The sequence below is a fragment of the Trichoplusia ni genome, chromosome 3 (genome assembly GCF_003590095.1).
Source record: "Trichoplusia ni isolate ovarian cell line Hi5 chromosome 3, tn1, whole genome shotgun sequence".
NCBI classification, from domain to species: domain Eukaryota; kingdom Metazoa; phylum Arthropoda; class Insecta; order Lepidoptera; family Noctuidae; genus Trichoplusia; species Trichoplusia ni.
The window spans coordinates 14,409,824-14,425,853 of record NC_039480.1 but is presented as its reverse complement, the minus strand read 5'-3'; the positions used below and the strand labels follow the sequence as shown (position 1 = coordinate 14,425,853).

The 16,030-nt window shown below is 33.2% G+C and overlaps 1 protein-coding gene across 2 annotated transcripts in view; it reads right to left on the bottom strand.

Moving 5' to 3' along the window:
• The window catches only part of LOC113492060 (protein eva-1 homolog C-like), a 48,442-nt gene extending 33,098 nt beyond the window's left edge, over positions 1-15,344 (bottom strand). Inside the window, exon 1 of one of the 2 annotated variants that reach the window (XM_026869344.1) lies at positions 14,942-15,344. In XM_026869344.1, coding sequence (XP_026725145.1) covers positions 14,942-15,026 — 85 coding nt within the window. In that variant the 5' untranslated portion in view covers positions 15,027-15,344. The remainder of the gene's footprint in view (positions 1-14,941) is intronic. The other variant, XM_026869345.1, reaches the window with a different exon arrangement.
• Positions 15,345-16,030: the final 686 nt, after the last annotated feature.

The following is a 16,030-nucleotide window of genomic DNA, read 5'->3' as shown; positions in this document are numbered from 1 at the left end:
TTTCCTCCTGCTTTTTATGAACTGACGATACCATTATCCTCTTCATGGTGTTATTTTATGAAAATAGATTGAGCTCATTCATATAAAATAATCAGGACTTTTCCTCAAGGTGTATTCAGTGAGGATTTACGCATGCACGTGCGGTAATGTTGTAAATGGGACGCACATGTACTATGAGATTACATTTCATTTTTCGGGAATCAACTAACATTCAGTGCGGGTAAATTAACTAAACACAATTAAACTACATAAAAATATTGAAAATTATACTAAATGTTGAATTTCAGTTTTAGGAAAATGACTGATGAATGAATTATTATGTACAATATCCAATTCAAAATATTTTTTTTTCGGAGAACGTTGTTTATTTTCATGAGGTTTTTAAAAGGGAGGGAGGGATCTGTTTAAACACTTAGATTGGACTTTTGCGTTTAATACATTCTAAGCTCTATATTTATAAAACGAAAGGCCCATTAAATATAAGGCCGAGTTTGGAGTCAATTTATATTTCGAGAAATCGCTTAAAAAAAATATCAAGTAATTTTTTCACTTTTCCTTTTGTTCTTGTTTTCAATTAAGTATTATATTCTTTCAAATAGAACAAAAAATACTCTTTACGTTACATTTCAGATTTAATTAGGATTATGTTGAATCATTGCTTGTATCAAACACACAGTCTACTAGCTGTAGATATGCTTGCCGACCTAAATGGCGCAAAGCGACGCTTCCGCCTGGGACTGTGCATCTGATTTTACTGAAATGCCACTGAGATACAAGGAATGCTAATGTGGGCATAATTATGAAACGTTTACTTGTTCACAGGGAATATTACTCATTTAGATCGTCATTAAAATACGTGTATTTTAGGTGTAAGTACATTGAATGATACGTATAATTTTTTTTCTTCATTTAAAAAAGCAACTCAAATTCCAAGGAGGAATTGTATATTGTGACACGTGGGGGTATACAAACACTCAAGTCATTTGCAGGACTCGGATACAGAAAAGGATACATTCGTGGAACTTGCAAGTGTCACCTACAAGGAGGTCAAACCCGCGACACATCATACTCAGTGGGTTTGGCGTGGTGACTTTTATTACTAGGCTATCAGTGCAGTCAAAGGCTACGTATTGTGTTTAAATATTAATGTTATTTTATAGGTGGCCGCTACTTTCGTCTGTTTTCATCAATTCCTTAACTACACTTTCTCAACGGCTCATTTCCATAATTGTAGATGGTAAATAATATCTTCATCTTAATAAATTATTCTAACAACTCATCAGAAAAGTCATCCAAATTATACTATCCTACTGTTTGGCTCAGTATTCACAAAATGTATTCATAATTTTCGGGTAAAATAGCAGCAGAACTCAAGCGTACTCAATCTAACCTTAAATATGCTCTTAGTTCCAAATTTACAATACAACGGCAACATTAAAAGCAAATCAAATCCATAAATATCACGAAAACATTCATTCAGTAGAAACCCAACAGTTTTCGGTGCTCCCGTCGCTCTGCCGCTCCATTTCAATGGCCTTTTATCAAAATTTATGAACAAAATAAACGAAATAACACTACACAACAAAATGGATGTCTAACTCCCATTGTATTGTTTATTAAACACCTATTGTTGGCAATAATAGGTAGGATGTATTCCGAATGAAGCTCGAATTCAATTGAACGAAACTTTTTATGTTAATTAAATTACGTAAATATTCATAATATGATTCTGTTTTGTTTGCTTGCTTTTTTGCACCTGTATTTTTGAAATAAGAATCTGGTTTTATTGCTTATTGAAAAATAAATTATTTTCTTATTTATTTATTTTTAATCTTAGACATAATTCGAATTCAGGCTTGTAACATTTCTCAGAGTGCTAGCGCAGATATAATCGCGCCAAATCTATTGAACTGTCAAGTCAAAGAAACTTGTCAAACAGAAATGTCAATCCCGCACTTTAGAAGTTTTTTTTTAGTTTTCTAATGCAATCGAATAACGTCTAGGCCGATTCACTTCTGTTTTTGTATTATTGTTTTCAATATTATATTTATTTTCTTGCGTAGACTGGGATAAATACTACTCTAAATATAGTAGAAAATTTAACAAATGGTCTTTCGTTTGTAATCAACGGACTTAGTTCCTTATCCAGAGGACGTACTTGGGTAGATGACAGAGGTTAATAGGAACGTACGAGGGCATATTTTTTCTAAATTCAATTTAAGTCGTGTCCCAAAACAGGAAAGGCGCCTTTGAATGGCGTGCACAATGCACGATCGGTCTTTTGTAATTCCGACCTTGATAAATCCTATTCATTGTTTAAGCTCTTTTTGAAAAGTGTATTATTAGGTAGTTTTCATTAAATAGGAAACTGAATTAGAAGTTTATCTCGTCAAATTACTTGCGACTGGTTTTTTTCACAATTTAAAAGGAGGCTTTTACCAGCTGCGGGATATTTACAGGATGGTATTAATGTTATTATTTTCGTCAAATTTGTCCTTCACACGCCATACAATAAGAAAAAGAAACTAAGCCCAAATATCCAATATTCTCCAATATTTGGAATGAATTTTTCCTTACGATGTTTTCCGACTCCGATGTTCAGGTAATTTTAAAAAAGTAACATTCTAATACACCTGCGATGGGATTGAATATGCACGTCCTGCATGGAACCACAAGGCCACAACGACATCACACGACAAGAGAAGGAATTACCTTTGTTAATAAAAACACACCATTTATTATGACAGCCATATTAAAAGTAATCGTATAAAGTAGCATAAGCCTAAAGTCTTACAATTCACCCATTCAATCTTACAAACGGCAGAAACAAAAACAAATGATAAACGTGGTTCTAAATGTTTACCTTTCCAAATTTAATATTAGCAATAAGAAAGAAAGTTATCAAAGAAATCATAAAAAAGAGTCTTTGAGGGGTTTGTTATTTTTTATGTGAAAAAAACTTTAAATAAAATATTAATAAAGCATTGAAATAGTCAAATTTCAAATTTCATAATAGACGGATTACTGTAATATTAGCCTTTCCTGAAATACGATCCTCTAGAGAATGAACACTCTAACATTTATTTAGGTACGTACTCATGAAATGTCCAATATAAACTGAAAAACAATTCATCAAATTTTAAATTCCTTTTTTATTTATTTGGCTTTATGAAGATAGATAATATTGGGTACCGGATGAAAAAGCAATCACTTATGGTTTTTGCGTTTTTTGTCTGTTTTTGTTTTCGTATAATATTCTAAAAAACATATTTAACAAGTATTATCGAAACTTAATGACAGAAGTTTCAATTAGAGAATAAGGCAAGCCTTTAAAAACGTTTTTAGTGACAGAGTCAAAAAGGTAACCAGTATTAATCGCTTTCATATTTAATTTTAGATAGCCCAATGCTGCACTCTGGTAGATATTATTCATAGGTATTTCAATATTAAGTTAACATTAGGTATTTACGTTTCACACTGATGGCACCACGAGTAAACATATACAAAACTATTTATTTACTTAAAACAACAAACAATGTTGCACGGGACATTTAACAGTAAACTACTAAATTATTCAAGCAGTAAATTATCATTTGGACTCCTAAAACCGAGGCAATAAAACATGAAATAATTAAAGTTTACAAACTCTAATGTTAAATAAAGAACACATTCTAGTTTCTATTCCCTTGTTTACACGAGAAAGCTCGAAGGTCAAAAAATATAAACAAAATTAGGATTTCGGAGACAACGGACAGTTTTTAAGGCTTAATTGAAGTGGGATTATGGGTCGAGGAATTCGAAGTTTAAAATAAAGGGTGGTGTTTACGCAGTATACACGTTTGTGTCCGTTTTTCTCTTATTTTGTTTGTTACATGCGGCCTGTTACTTACCTTTTTTCAGTGTTAATAAGGGCCGGGACGCAAGGAGGTCGAATACTTGCTCGGTACGATATTAAGTGTCAGGTTTATTTGGGTTCCACTTATTACTATCGCGTCATTGGTCTGTGTGTGTGAACATTGCAGTAAGTGAGGTCGTCGGTTGGATTTCGGGCCTGGGTTTTATTATTTCAAGGCTGTATTTGCGTAAAAGCTTTTTGTTAGAGTAAGATGCAGGTGTCAGGCAAAGTATTGCCATTTTCGTTTATAGTCTTTTATTAGTGGTTGTGGATATATTCTAGGTTAGTGAGAACGTGAGTACGTGAGAAAACTCTTTTCTTTTATTTTGACAAGGTTGCACGGATAAGTTATAGGTATATAAGTTTAGGCGACTTCATCAATAGCTAGCTCGTTGTACCACTAATTCAATCCTCAAGTAAAGACATTTGAGTGACCAACAATTGTGTCGGTCAACATTTGATTTCGATATTTGTATCTATATAAAACTTCTTAGCCATATTAAAATCCGTTCGAGTCGGTCGCGCGACTATGAAATTTCAACTGTTTAACAGAAGGACAGACAGCCAGAGAGTAACCCTAAAAATTTCATTAAATGGCTTTCTAATACCAGTCCACTGGCATCACAACACTTTAAATCATATTATCTCCATTTTGAAAATTTAAAATTCTATAAAAAAAACTATCTTTTCAAGCAACAAAACGCCTATAAGCGGTTCAGCCTACACAAACAGATTAATAAAAGTAAGTGAACAAATAGCGCCAAAACCTCTAATAGATTTCGAATACCCAGATTATCGTGAACTGAGTCTCGAACTACTTTAATTTATTACTTTCAAGGGTTTTATTAGGTGCCTTAATACCCCTTTTAACAGTGGTTGTAACTGGTTATAGTATAAAAATTACATGTGAATTTAAAGTATGGTAGGTTGCCGGGATCAATTGAAAAGGGAAGGGGAGGCCTTTGCCCTGCAGTGGGATATTAATGGCTGATAAGAATATTAGATCAATTATAATAATATTTTTTAATAAATAAATGTATAAATAAGTGAATTAAGAACTTTTACTTTAACTTATTTTAATTAATTTACACTGAAAAATATTTCAAAATTATAGGGAAGTGAAGATTTCTGTTTTAACGTTCATGTTTTCACGTCATTATCACTAAGCAAAATATTGAAAAATAAATATTACTATATATATAATAACATATAGAGCCACGAAAAAAAGTAAGGGGAAAAATTTACCTTAGCAACAAAGTAGCTATTTCGAAAAATAACCAAAATAATAAATATAGTAGATAGTCTGACTTACACATCACTGGTCCTTAATGTAATATAGTTAGGAAGCGGTGTAAAAGATTTCTCAGAAATATGGTCTATTGAATTCTGCTACAAATAAGGAGGCTTGTCATAAATATACTCATTTCGGTTAAGTCGTAAATAAAACGTACAGTATTTTATCTATCAATGAAAAATTGATAAGGTAAGTACAAGTAAGAAGTATAACGAAAACTCAAGGCACGTGTAGAAAAAATAAATATAGATATACATGAATAAGGTATCTAATCTAACAAAACAACAAGCAGTGTTTTGTAAACAACTAGATATATAAAACGCTAAGGCACGGCTCATGTTCTAAACCTTAACGGACTAGCATCAAAAACCAGGTGAGGTGACGATAAAAGATTAGATGGGAAACAAAAAAAAAATCAAGTTTATAAAACAAAACAAAAATAAATGACTGTCTAATATATCTATGCAGTCAACTGTTTCTCATTTAAGTAGAAAAAACAAAAGAGGTAGAATCCCATCTTTCTTGTAAAGAGGATAAAATAATTGCTTCCTATACTCAGTTATATAAAAGGCCAGAAAAAAAAAATGTCCGAAGAGCGTTACATATAATGTACCCTTTGTGGAGTACCACTAAAGTTTTCGAGTACTAGTCCCAAGTAACGGAATCATCCTTGTTATATAATAACGCTGGCTGACATTATCCTCACGTATTATCCCACGGGAAACAAAGGTGCTCCTGAATGTTAACATACCGACCGAACAGAATACCTATTTACTTTTAGCCGGGTTTTTATTGTCCCAAAGGGACACAGTGACGCAGAGGGCACATTTCAAACGTATCTTGAAATTTTCTTTAAAAACCTTACAAATGTGGATACACATGGACAGGTAAATTGGATATGTGGGTCACATATGTTTATTAATAGTCTGCTCGAACAACTCAACTGAATTAATAGGCTAGTCAATATCGACTATAAAGTGCGAAGAAGCGAAGTGGGCTTCATATTTTATGGGAAAAGTGGAATAAAGAGCAAATTTGCTCCTGATTGGAAGCCATGTTTAGTTACTAAATAAACATGACGTTTACTTGTTTACCTCTGTGAAAATGTCCATTACTCTGGTTCTCGGTACGTCAATCCCAGTGTCACGATTCTTTTTATTTGAAGTCCATTTCAAAGTAACATCTGTTTGGTATAACTTTTTGGAAGAATTTTTAGTGCCCGCTTTTAAAAGCTTCTCAGTCTCAAATCGCATTTGTGCTACCTGTCTTTGACGAGACAACTAGGACACAGAAATAGGATGAAATTCCCTAACTTTGAAGCTCCATAAACATTGCTAAATATGTTTGAAAACGCCTAAGCACTTTGCAAGTCAAAAGAAACATAAGGACGACTAGATATGTACTGAATTTTTTTTGTTGAGTTCAAAACTCCTTTTAGCAAACATGAATCAAATTATAATATATTAAATTTTGCTAGCGAATTTTCCCACATGTTCATCAATTCATAGGGTATGTGTACACCGTTCAAATTGTTGCCCTAAAATTTTTTGTATCGCCTGTAGACCTCTGACGTGGTCCAAAAAATCTCTTTAAAAAATCAGGTGTTACGATGTTTTTCCTTCACTGTAAGTAAAAATTATATCTTATTACGTACATGAAGTTGCAAAAAGACATTAGTGAGTGCCGAGATAAGAACTTGCGGCTTTTGATTTGGCTTTCCTACGATTATACCACTAGGCCATTACTGCTCCTATAATTGGTTTTTGCGCCTTGTTCAACCTACCAGAAATATGAATATGCAAACATAATCATAAACACTCATGATTGAATCAGCGGATATAAAACGAATACCGTGGAATCAAGAGCCCTCATCGAGACCATTTATTGGGGATTAATATCCTGACCACTGAAATGTGGTATGCGTTTGAGGAATCAAATACGTTAGTAATAATGTAATTATGATACTATTCGAAATACAAACCCGTGTCGCACTTGACTTAGATTAATTTTCCGGGTTCGTAGAAATTTTCCTTTACGTATTAGATAGCAATTAATTTTCCAATTTCAATCAATTCAATGAACTTAATATTCGTAGTTTGTTACTGCAGTTTGATAAAAAGCCGTTCAACGTAAATTATAAAATGTATTTATTTATTTCTGTCTCTTTTTTTGACATATTTAACAGTTAAACATGGCCTCAGGTATTAAATGTTTTTTATTCACATCCTTTTCAATGACGGCATTGAGAAGCATATGAATAAAATCAAATGTTTGAATAAATAAAAGACGTTCAATGAAATCCCTTTAAAATAAATGTTGAAATTAAAAACGCTCTGCTCTTAATTTGGTATTGGAATTTATATCATCGTTTTTCACAATCACGAAAATCAGTCAACATCCTCTATATTTAATCCGATCTACATTCCTTTGAATTGATTCCTTTGTCAGGCAATCAGGCGAGCTTATGTTTAGTTTTCCGATACGCAGTGACTGTAACAATTCTTCGCTTCATATTTGTTTTGTTTTCAGGTTTCGCATAATCGACAAGGAGGAAATTCGTTGAAGCTTTGTACTTTCACTTTACTGATCCAAATTTATTGGTCCATGTATGTACTTTTTATCCTTTTCAGTATTTCATCTCATCATTTTGCCCTGAAAAACCTTTAGCGTTTCTAACTAGCAGTATAGGCACACTTGCCTGTTAATTACAGAAACTCACATCAGTTTATACCTTATAATCAGAGGGATTCTCACCCTATATTTATGCGTTCATTTAAGTTCATATTTCTATGATCAATCAATCATTTGTGCGGTGCCAACGGAGTGGAAGGTGACATTATACCTGATTGAATTTGTTTGTTGTTAACCCTTGACACAGGGCTAGCGATCTCACTTCAACTAAATCCACTAGCCGTGTTTAAAACACCTCTGGGAGCCTTTCTCACCAGTGCGTCACCCATTCTTACTTCTAACATACGAGACGTGTTTTATAGTTTACAACTACATAATTTTTAATTACATACCTAAGTAACAAACAAAGTTCGTTCATTAATTTTAGCCATTAAAGTCAGGGAGTTAAGGTTTAAATTTAATGTAGCGACATTAATTTTTACTTGCGGTAATGGTTTACATTAAAATTTGTTTAACTTTTAAAAGCATTATTTCAAAATATGAATGGCAAGTACCTATGATGAAGTAAGATAGAATTTCACTAAAATTTTTGGCGCAAGAATGTGTTGAAATTTCAGAAACAAAACACTCTGAGATTTGTCGTTCACTCAGACGTCTGGGTAATAAACATGTTTTGAAACCCCACCCTTTGCTCCACACTTAAAGAGCTAATCTAAGTACATTCTTAATCAAACCATCAAGAAATTCTGTTTTATATCTGGTATATATTTTCCAGGAAAATAAAACGCGATTTCTCATTCAGTACTTGTCAGTTTCTACGTATTATATTTAGTTTTTTACTTTTGCTTCGCTAGTACAGCCAGCAAAGGAATTAAATTAACAGAATTCGATTTTCAAAACAACTAAAATATGAAATTCAGTTGCCGTTGTGCTGTATGGAAACATTATGGGCCAATGTAATAAATAGCAATTCCTTTTTAAATTTTATTATGATTAGTGGACTTTTGTTGCTGACCATACTTTAAACGAAACGCTGTAAAATGAGTTTCTAATAAATGTTTTTATGTAACGTTAATGGATGGCCGAGAGCTCTCTGCTGTTAGGAAGACGGCTATGTTATTCTTTTTCTGTAAATTAATTTACAATAATATTCGTTATAAATTTCATGTCATTATTTACTTATTATAATTTATTATGCACACAGATGTGTCAATTCCATAAAAAAATGTATTGACATAATGCAGTTAAATTAAAAAAAAAACAAAACCTAAAACATAGTGGTTTCTTAGGTTTACGCGAATGTTAAACATTGAAATATGAAGGTAGAATGAGCAACATCTTCTGTCAAGACGAACGCCATCTCAGTCTGCCCGTGACCATGATACCTGCAAAGGTTTCGAAACGTCGGGAACTAAAATTTAAAATTAAACCGCGATAAAATCCGTAAAAGTAGTTTCATTTTAAAACAAAAAACATCCTAACAGAAACTTTAGCGTCGAATATTACATATTAAATGGTTGACTTCGCCCTCTATAACATTGTTTCAACTCGAGTCAGTCACGACACGAAAAGGGCTAAATTCGCGGTTGTCACGTTTTTAATTAATTTACGAGTGGGTGAGGCCTGGGATCACGCATAACCTTTGCTCCGCCTATGTGAAATTCATCAATTAGCGTATGCCGCGGTCACTTACATTTACATTTTCATCATTGTTAGACCTGAATTAGCGGGAACTATAAATAGTGGAGGTGGGTTATGGTTTGTGGAGACCGAGGGGTGCGTTTGTATGTAATATGAATTTATGGGGAAGGAGGTTGAATTAAGTAGGTCATATTAAGATATGCTGTGGACTGCTACGTTGCTTGGATTTAAGGTTAGACAACCTTGTGATTCGAGTCTGTAAGATCTGGCACATAGCTGATCTATTCTACTTTAAATCTTACATGCTCTATCTATATGATATTGATTGGAAGACGCTTACACATGCTTTACAATGCAAAGTACCAAATAAAACAGCGACGTCGAACCGAATCGTTTTTGCGACCCCTTCACCGTCTCAGCTCATGATTAGGGACTCCAGAGTCCAGTTGGGTCTGAAACTAGTCGGGCTATCTCGATGAATACGTGTGAGTTATTTCATCATTCTTTGTCACTAAAGTACTGTAAAAATATATTTTATTTTTATTTTAGGCAAAAACATTACAACTCATTTTTATAAACGTATTCCCCAGAAATTATAACGATAAAGGATGACACCAGCGTATATACAAATGTACAGAAGTAATAACTTTGTAATAACCTAATGGTGTGTAACAAGTCACGGAGGGACTTGGAGTAATACAACATGAAACGAAGCGAAATTCTAAAGTGTATTTCTTAAGAAAAATATTAAACAAAAGTATTAAAGTTCCTCAAAACAAGGTTCTTGTGACTAGTCTTATGTCTTTTGGTTTGGATTTTGGAGAAAAATCAAAAGTTCCTACTGAGAATAGTTTGAGGATGTGTTTCTACTGAAGCGGTGTTGGGAGGAGTGGAAAGAAGTATGTCGTTGATTGGAAAATCACAGAGCCCAAAATGTCTAATAGAAAACTTGGTAATAAAAAATAAGGTTGACGATTTTAAATTCACCTTGGCATCAAAGCTGAAGACAGTAACAGCCAAAAAAAATACAAATATTTTTGTTTTTGCATTCATGGCTGAGAAATTGTAGTGTGTTATATATTTTAATTTAACATCATAGTAATAAGGTAGTGGACTAAATCTAATAATCTGTTCAGTTAATATTTTTTGGAAATCTATCTGTCGAATTAACACATTTTTATGTCAAGTTCCCTTACTGGTGTGATACTTACTAAGTTTTATTATTGGTGCTCAGGTATATACATTATAGGCGGGCTGTGAACACGTTGCATTTTGACATTCAAAAAGTGCTATGCCACTTAATAGTCTAAATTGAATGAATGGATTTTATTTGCTCTGATTTTGTTGTGTTATTTGCTTTGCCATTTTGTTATAAATGCCAATGTTATTATGATTCAAAAAGAGTATAATTAAAAACAATACGTGATACAATATTATAAATAGCGCGGCGACAATTTGATAATGTAATAATTATCGCGTTGTTTTAATATTTAAGGTGACGCAATGTATTTTATTTGTTTTTGTAATTGATTAATTGAGGCTAATTATCTTTTTATCGTTTTTGGACTGTACTGTCTGTCATTCTACTTTTCCAAAAGAGTATTGTAACTGGGAAAGAGAGACGTCGCTCTATGTCGTGTAGTGTTCCATCTCGCTTTCAAATTGAAACTGTTACTTTCGGATGTAATAGTAGACCCCTAGGTATCATACGCGCAGACTGAGGCGGGCCTTATCTTGTTCACCTTCACAATTTATCTCATTTTATATTTAACTAATGTTCATATTCCTTTCCCATTCAAGTGCGCGCTTTGTGGTCTTGAAAGATATTTCTAGGCTCTTTTTAAGGGTCCGTGCCTAAAGGATAAAAACGGAACTTAATTAATTTAGCTCTGCTCTCTGCCCAACTGTACTAAATTTTCATATCATGACAGTTTAAATTTTCACAGTTGCTGCCGATATAATAACAAATATTAACATTAAAGAAAGGGTTAATCAAGGTCATTAAGATCATGAAGTTGTCGAGTGACAAATAAATTTGTAGCCCTAGGTTTGTTAATTTATTTGTCACTTATTTTTCTTTAGTCTATTCGCACGAAATCTCTAAGTCGTGAGGCCAACTCGCACTTCACTGGTTTTTTTTTATCTTGGTATTTCAAACAAGCATACAACCTTTTATGTATTATTTTAATCCATCTACTTAAAATAACATACTTTAATAATAGCACTCCTCTGATAAGGTTATGCCAAAGACTTATTTCACTACAAGTGTGCCATTACTTATTATAAATACGTTGTTCAATGTGACTTTGGTGTAGAAATCCAAATCATTAAGAGCGTAAGGCAGAAAACACAATGTTTCATTAGTTCAAAACTCATTGTTAACCATTCTAACAAAACATGAAACAATAGCAACAAATTCCCCATCGACAGCCACTTAATGTTTTGTTTACGTGAGCAATACCAAAAGTTAATTTAAATTAGCGCTCCATCTAAACAATACCGGCTACAGTTCAATCAATTCGGCCAAAATTTGCCGTTTTTAACAACAATCAAATTGATTTGAATAGGCAAGTTTCGCTACACAATACTTTAATAAACAAAGCTTCTCTCGCTGTAATTGGCGATTCATGAGTATTCGACGCCGGCGTTGGGAACATGTTGATTTTGCTTGCCAAAACATCAAAGGTTTGTTCAAGCCAACCTCCACCACGACCAAGTTGGCCGCAACTTTACAGCACCTATCAATTTCACAGCTACTAGCAACGTTTAATTACTTGGGCGTAAACTAAAGGAATATTGTTGTCGAGTTTTTATGTTTTGAAGAATGGGCTAAACATAACTTGAGAAAATCGATCCTTATTTGTTTGTTGAATCTGAAATTATATACATTTTGCAAGTTGATCATTATGATGACATGTATCGTCTCAAAGTTCTAGCATACGAATAACAAAACCGAAAAAAAGGCACTCTTGATTAATTATAACTGACTGCGATTTATTTTTTGCAAAACGAATGAAAAGGCAGTACTATGATTGATGGCCATCATAGAGCAACAGTAAAATTTATTATTTACTGTAGCTACTCGTATGCTTCGCTTCAAACATTTGTAACATTTTGTTTTACTTTTCAAAAACTATTTCCTAAAATTTCATAATAATGCCAAAGTCAATGCTCAGACTAACTCTACACGTGATATTTTTTTAACAAAAGCTACATAATGTATGTTACAATAAATTTCTTTTATATTTTAAGTATTTTTCGATACGTGTTCATTATCTCACTTATAAAAGCATTCGACTCTACATACAAAATTAGTCTTAAAAAGTGAACAATATTCACATAGTGTTATTTTGTACGCTTTCACAGAATAATTCAATCATCTAATATATTCACTGTGCACGAATATAAATGGACTCTGACAAAGTTTTGAAATAAAAAGTAACTTCTGTCGCTCTACACAGAATTATTAATTGCATACATACGAATATCTAATATAACAGCCATCTACCTAAATGGCTAAATGTTATATTATTAACACAAAGGCATGTTCTAAGATCCTGTTGATGACAGCGCAATAATATTAGCAGGATAGCTCGAACTAGAATTGATAGGCAACGGCACAACAATTAACAATTTCACATTAATACCGACTCTAGTTCAAACTACTAAGGTCTATTTTTGTAATTCACTGCCACCACTGATAAGCGATAACTATTCCGTGAATTTCTTCTAAGAAAATTAAATTTTATTAATGAAGCGAATTTACAAAACAAAGGACAAAAGGTGCTCGACCTTTTGTATTTGTTTTTATGATAATTAGAACAAGGTAGTCGCGCAAATATAGGAAGAAGCAACATGATAATGCAGCATATGATGACGTTTGGATTTTTTATTTTAAATGAAAAACTAATTAGTAAAATCGCAACGTGCCCCTTACTAGAAAGCGTAGTTTTATTGTTCAGTGTTATAGAAAATCAAAAGTCCACACGTCATACTTCGTTGTAAACGTGACGTACCTGCACTGAAACCAAGTCTTACATTTTTACCATGGTATAGAAAATAAAAGGAAAAAATAAAACAATGGCCACAAAATCAAGTGCCGAAAAGCCACTGAGTTGTACTTATTAAAGGCCAACGTAATAATAAACGCCCGGATCAGATTTGCCCGGTTTTAATACCCGCGATGTTACAGCAGCTGGAAAAAGATACGACGCTACAATTCCACCATTTATCCCGAATATTTTACCGTTCCCGATTTCCAAAACAAACACATTATACGTTAACGACACAGCTATTGTCTCATTATTCCTCTCGCACATAAAACTGCAACATATTCCATACAATTAGCATTTCAACTGAACGAGATGGCTTATCTTATAATTTATTAACTTCGGAAAAGGAACTTAGCACTTTTTATTAGTAAGCGTGCTTCATTAACATAATAGAAGAAAAGTTTAATTGAGTTCCAAACTTCAACTCCACTCGAGTTAATGGAACTGAGTATTATGCAAGATCGTAACTCGCATGCCGCCCAATTGAACGCTACGACGTAGTAAAGATTCGTAGAGCTACGAACTCGTAGCAAATGATGTTGTGATTATCCAAAGGCTTTGCTGCGAATTACTGGCAAACGTTTTAATTCGCGCGAGTGAGGTTGTTTGCGTAATTTCTGTTGCCAAAACACGATGTTGCTAACTGTGCTAATAACATATGTTACAGCTACTACAGCTAGGGCTGGTGAAACTGCTCGCTCGTATTTATGACTGCATATTAGTTACACCTATTAAATTCCCATATTGTCTGCCAAAATAATATCGATGACGCAAAAATTCTATGGTGTAAAATACATCTGCATTTATATACCAAATTTTTTTTCTATTTTTTTTTTTATAATAATAAAATTTATTCACCAAAAAGAAATACATAGGAAGTTACATTAGGAAAAGCATACATTATTTCAACTCGATATTGTTATAATAAAAAAAGTATAGACCAAATGGCCCTGAATACATTTAGGTTACTTTAAATTCTTTTGATTTTTCTTCCTTTATTAGTGCACAGAAGTGAAAATAAATATTAAATGACTTGAGGCCTATCATAAAAATAAGATAAATACTAAATTTTACCTAAAACCAAAATCTCAATCTTTAACGAGCTCCAGATACACAATCATTACTTGAACACAAACAAAGAAGATATACAAGCTATTCTACATTTTAATTGCTTTATAATTAAATCTCTATTTGAACAACACAGCTTCAACTAATTTGCAAAGCATTTATGTATAAACAAGCGCATATCAATAAAAATACAAACTATAAATAATTACACTACGCTCGAATGACGCAATTAATGTGATAACACTAGCAATAAACGTATCTAAAACCATTAAAACGCGTCAACGAGTGTTATTAAGTTAAACGCCATTAGCCGCATGAGGATAGCCCAGTAATTATGTTAGTAATAAATCTTACACCAACCTAAATTATCGGAGTTGCTGCAGGAAGGGCCCGGGAGAGTCAGGAGCCCGATAACCACGTACCAAATAACGCACATCATGTTCATTTAAAACAATAAACATTCGAAACTATTTAATAACACTTTATGTTTCTCAACTAAAGTTACTAAACACACGAAAATTCGCGCCGATTAATTGTCAAATGTCAAAAAGGTTTAAGATAGAGTCGCGGTTTTTTACGTTTATTTTGTTGACAGCGTTGTCCACGTGGGTACCGCGTGACGTGCCGTGTCCGAGGTAAACAAGCGTGTGGCTACAGTGACTCCGGACGTTCGACTGACGCGAGCCAGCGATACAAACGCCCCACGACTATTGGTCACGGCACACGGCGAGCCCATCAATTCCGCTTGACGTTTCAATGAAAACCCTTCCTACTTTCCCTCGAGTAAAATTAGGGAGAGTCTTCAAATAATTAAAAATGTTTATCGATTAAATCGAGCTTATTGAACTTTTGGTAAACTAATTTTGTTAATAACTGTTTTACGAGAAAACATTTTTTGAGCTAAGGAAATATTTTTAATCTTAAATTTTCCGATTAAATTCTTTGCTTAAGTACGTGCTAATTAATTGCCATTAAGAAAATCAAGTTAACAAACAACTTTATTTTTCGAAAAATGAAACTTTTGACAACCTCGATTTGTTTGTACCTAAATCTAGTTTAAATAATGTCAAGATAAATATGTGTCGTACCTAAAATATTACTGGAACATTATTATTCGTGGCACGAGAGAGGCCGCCGTAAATAATAATATCACATGGAGTGGAAACGTGGGGGTATACGTACAAAGGAAATGGACTTTTGAATTTGTTTTTACATACATTTGCTTACTCTTGGGTTGTTGAAAATTCTTTCAAAGGAAACTAGTCAGGTATGATAAAGGAGAAACTTGTTAGACTAAGTGTCTGAGTGTGAAAGTTCCTAGATAAAAATTCACTCGCTATTTAAGAATTAACTCTTCATACGTGGAGCAAACTTTTTGACATCCTTTTTGGACAAATGTTATAAATAACGTGAAAATGTTTGTTGGAAGTGATATCAGTTTTTAAATGT